The sequence below is a fragment of the Mus caroli genome, unplaced genomic scaffold (assembly GCF_978045245.1).
Source record: "Mus caroli unplaced genomic scaffold, Mus_caroli_1 scaffold_11, whole genome shotgun sequence".
NCBI lineage: Eukaryota > Metazoa > Chordata > Mammalia > Rodentia > Muridae > Mus > Mus caroli.
Window position 1 is genome coordinate 66539800 of NW_028227266.1, and position 4742 is coordinate 66544541.

The following is a 4742-nucleotide window of genomic DNA, read 5'->3' on the forward strand; positions in this document are numbered from 1 at the left end:
CTCTCTCTCCCCGTCCCTCCCTCCCTCCCTCCCTCTTTCTCTCTCTCCCTCCCCTTTGATACAGGATTTTACTATGTAGCCCAGGCTTGTCCTCTTTCTCTCTCAGTTTTGATGCAGATCTTGCTGTGTAGCCCAGGCTTCACTTGAACTTGTAGGGATCTTCCAGATCCTTCCATCTAAGGGCTGAGATTACAAAGGTGCATCACCAAGCCCTCCCTTACTATTATAAGATGTTTTTACACCTTCTTTCTCATTTATATTTAGTTGTTTTTGTTTGGGGGGAATTCTACTACAATCTAATATTAAACAATTTCAACAACATCTGTTTTTGAGCTGGATGTGGTGACAAATGCCCATACTTCCAGCAGCTGGGAGGTGGAGCTAGGAGAATCAGGCGTTCAAGGTCATCTTTGGCCACACAGCTAGTTTGAGATGGCCAGACTGGGGTTTAAGAGAAACCATTAAAAAAAAAAAAGATTATGAAAAAGAAAGAAAGAAAAAGAAAACAGAGCTTTGATTACTTGAGATGGTCTACCAAGGTGAGCTCCACGAACAAACCCTGACCAGTCCACTAGAGGGCAGCAAGCACAACCAAATTTAACTTTGCTTCCAGACAAGACTGAAGGTCTATATATTACAGACATGACTTGTTAAATGTGATTCAAACGAGCTCAAGGATGTGCAGTAAATCTAGGCAGCTGTTTCTCTTTTGTAACCAGTGGTGCAGGAGTTCACTAGGTTAGCAGACAAAAGAATTAGTTCTGGTTTTAGCTCTTACAAATCATGTATGTGATTTGAAGCCATGTAATATTTACCATTTTGACCCACTCTTAAGACATTATATAGTCGCACAAAAACGATTGCTTTTTCATTGTATTTCAGTCTTTTAGGAATCCTTCCCAGTACAGTTTTAGACTTCAGGTCAACAGTAACTTTTACTGATGGGGATTCTGGTTAGAAATCTCCACCAAGATTTCTTGGAGAATCTAGGACTTTAAAATATATCAATTTACCTTCTTGGAGAAATTTTCCTAATAAAATGGCATGTGTATAATCTAGTGTGGATAGAGACTGCACTTTCTAGAATAAAGCCTGGTCATACCTCAACTACCAGTGCAAAGAAAACAGAAAACCCACAGCAACATGTCACACAGCTAGGTTGTTTCCACTTTCTATTCTCACTTTAGGAGACCTCTAAAATCATGAAAAGGCTTATACACAGAAAAACAATAGGCTTGAAGGGCAAGGATATAGTAAATATGAAAAAGGGCAGGAGTCAGACAAGAACCATCGCTCATGTGGCTACATGGCTGCTAGAAGCAGGGGATTTACACTGTGGTGATAGTCTCCACTGGTCGCTGTTGTAAATCCTCACCTCAATATTCAGTCTGAGATGTACCAGAAACGGAAACTCTTTTCTTAATGGCATCCTTTGGGGGCACCCATTGTTAACACTGCCAAACAGAGTGGTCACAGAAACCATTTCTGAGTCCAGCCTGATAATGTGGCCACCGTATATGCTGTCTTGTACATTTTAATGTGGTTTGCCCTTGCTTAGGCCATGTCTTCTGCTCACCTGCCCAAGAAAGGGAGGAATAACCCAGCTTGATAGTGAGTATGAGAGATGAAGGAAAACTATCCTTAGAACACAGGAAAGCTTATTAGAAGCCAGAGGTAGAACACCATCCTGTGTGCTCTCCAGTGTGCTGCAATGGTGGATTAGCTCAGCGGGAGTCAGTAGAATTGGGGTTCTGGATCCTATGGGTCTGAGGTGGCTTAGCATTTTCCTCAGTCTCAGATTGATGGCATTAGCATTTGTCCATATGTCACCGTTTCCACCAGTCTGCTTTCCCTGGTGAAAATGAGGAATATGATTTCAAACTCAGAGCCATTTTTTTTCAGACACTTTTGGAGGGTGAATATTTCTTTCTTTCTTTCTTTCTTTCTTTCTTTCTTTCTTTCTTTCTTTCTTTCTTCCTTTATTTATTTATTTCAGGTAGGGGCTTGTTTAGCTTATGCTAGCTTTTACTCCCTGCATAGCAGAGGATGACCTTGAACTCCTGACACATCTGCTTTCTCCTTCCAGTATTGTGTTGATAGGAACTAAGGTTCATACAGTTCTGGGGATGGAACCTAGGACTTTGTATGTGTGAGGCAAGCACTGTATTAACCGAGCTATGCCCCAATTCCCAGACAAGCATTTTAATACTGATGTCCAACATTCAAACCCCGACTTTTCTTTATTTTGTGCCTCAGTATTCTCATCTGCAAGATGGGAATAGTTGTGCCTATTATTAGGGCTGGGGTGAGGTCACACCAGAGTAAAGCTTGCAGGAATTTTTCCTCTCCTTCCCTCATGAAGGTCCCACAATCTTCACTAGATTCCAATTATGGCCATGAGGCCTGGTGGCAAGCACCTTTACCCATTCATCAATGTTACTAGACACTGGTCTTTCTTATGTAACATCTTAACACATCGTAAGTAACTGACACTATCAGTCTCAAAGGACGCCATGGAATGAATGAACTTTAAAAACGAGGCTGGTCTGACATCGACAGTAACTATTTTCCATTTGGAATGTGTGAACAGATTAAATACAATTGCTGCCTACAGTGGGGGAACACTGCTCAACACTATCCCATTGCACAACAGAAATTTCAAGGTGTCTGCCCACACAAAAAGAAGCTACGTATATTACTATGATAATTTAGGATCAGCTCTGCCAGAATTGGACTGAAACAAAGCCCTGGCTAGAAAAATGAACACATGTTTATTTTGTACAAATGGCTGTCAGTCACTGTCCAAGAGCCAAGAGGCTGAGAGTGTGCCAGGACCAAAACCTAAGAGTGTCTCAGGGCCAAGAAGCTGCAAGTGTTCCAGGACCAAGAGGCTACAAGTGTCTCTGGGCCAAGAGTCTCTGTGCATCTCATGGCCAAGCGACGTTAGGTGTCCAGGGCTCCAGGGAAGCCGCGCTCATAGCAGTAGCAGAGAGCCCAGCAGCAGCTCGCCCTGGCCCAGCGGTCGTCCCTTGCTCTCCGCCTTGATGCGCACGGCCAGGCGGCGCAGCTGCTCCTCCGGGAGCCGGTCGAAGCAGCAGTCCTGGTCCAGGGCGGCCTTGCGGCTGCGGCGGACCACACTGGCGCGCTGCTGGCCCGACGGCCTCAGCACCAGGCTGAGGCGGCAGCCCAGGGCGCGGGGCTCCAGCGCGGCGGCCGGGCCCTCAACGCGCAGCAGGCGGAGGCGGAGGCAGGAGCTGCGCGGACAGTACTCGGCCGCCAGGCGCAGCGTGCAACCCCCGCGGCCCAGAGCCACGCTGGCCTCGGCTTGCAGGCGCTCGGGATCCGGGCTGCTGGGGACCGGGGGCGCGCAGGAGGCGGTGCACTCGTGCTCGTCGCCACGGCACGGGGGACGCGCGCTGGCCGGACGTCGAGGGGCTCGCAGCGCGCGGCTCAGCAGCTTGCCGGGGGAGCGTAGGAAGCGGCGTCTGCTGGGAGCAGGAGTGGGCGTCGGGACCCGGGCAGCGTCTGGGTCGCCCGGGGCAGGGCGCTGAGCGTCCGGGACTCGGCGGGGGCTCGCGTAGGTGTGCGTGCGGTGGCGAAGCCCGGGCCGGCGGACCGGGACACCTGGGTGGCCGAGGAAGAGCGACTCCTTCCGGCGCGTGTGCGGGCTCTCGAGCAGCGCGCAGAAGCCGTAAGCGGTGCGCGCGCGGGGCAGGTGCGGCAGCGAGAGCGCAGCCTGGGAGCGTGGGTCCCAGTCGGTGCGGCCAGCGCCGTCGTCGACCTCCGCGTCTGCAGCCCAGGCTTCGCGCAGTGCAGCCCAGGCTGTGCTAGGTTCCAGCCTCGGCGGGATGAAGAACTCTGGGATGCGGTCTGGAGTGAGCACGTTTGCGCACGCAGCGGATGGGCGAGCTTTGGAGCGGCGGACGCGCCCCGGGAGAAACCCATCTCGGTCCCGCAAGAGCCGCTCCAGACACCACATCTGGCTGCTAGTGTCTGAACCCGGTGATCCTGTTCCAGGCTGACTGCAACACATAAACACATACCAGTCAGAGACAGTCTGGAGGAAAGCAGGAATTTTTGTCTCTTTTCTTTGACATCATCCTGTCCTGAACCTTACAAGACAAAACGCATCCCTCACCCCAATTACAAACTGTTTTTACAGATTGAAAAACAATCGTATATCGCCCACCCTGTCTCTAGTCAGATGCCAGTTAGATTTGCAGTTTGCTTCAGTCTTTTCCATCCTACCTCTTTACCTTTGTCTTCAAAATTGCGCCTCTGTCCCTAGTTCCAAGAGGCGCTTTGCTTTGGTCATTTGTGCACTCATTTCCTGAAACCTTAAGTGTCTAGTACACTCTAGTTCTGCGCAAGAACACACACACACACTCCAGAAATGGTTTCTCCTTCTAGAGAGCTTCGGGCCACCTGGGTCTAACACCCAGGAGGGAACTGGATTCCCATTCATATACCTGGTATTCAGAGTCAGATGGTTTTCCAACCCGGAGAAACACGGAGAAATTCAAATGGGCGCGCGGCAGAGTTGATCCCTGGTGTTCCAGAATAGCTGGTCCGGGCTTTTATACCAGCTGTCACGCTGCTGCTTGGTAACCTGACGCCTGGCCCTCCCAGGTCCCTCTGCCACGTGGATGGATTTGCAGAGCTGATCCTGCAGCTAGTTCTGCTGTGGTTGGAGCTGTTCTCTAAAACCCTGAACGAGTTTGTTTCCTCACATGGAAAACAGG

At 50.0% G+C, this 4742-nt stretch overlaps 1 protein-coding gene across 1 annotated transcript; it reads right to left on the bottom strand.

Annotated features, from left to right (window-relative positions):
- Positions 1-1757: 1757 nt before the first annotated feature.
- On the bottom strand, positions 1758-4538 carry C2cd4a (C2 calcium dependent domain containing 4A). The gene is made up of 2 exons (XM_021173420.3): positions 4470-4538; positions 1758-4022 (listed from the first exon to the last, which is right to left on the bottom strand). Exon 2 carries the CDS (start codon positions 3977-3979, stop codon positions 2975-2977), a length of 1005 nt encoding a protein of 334 aa, XP_021029079.2. The 5' UTR covers positions 3980-4022; positions 4470-4538; the 3' UTR covers positions 1758-2974.
- Positions 4539-4742: the final 204 nt, after the last annotated feature.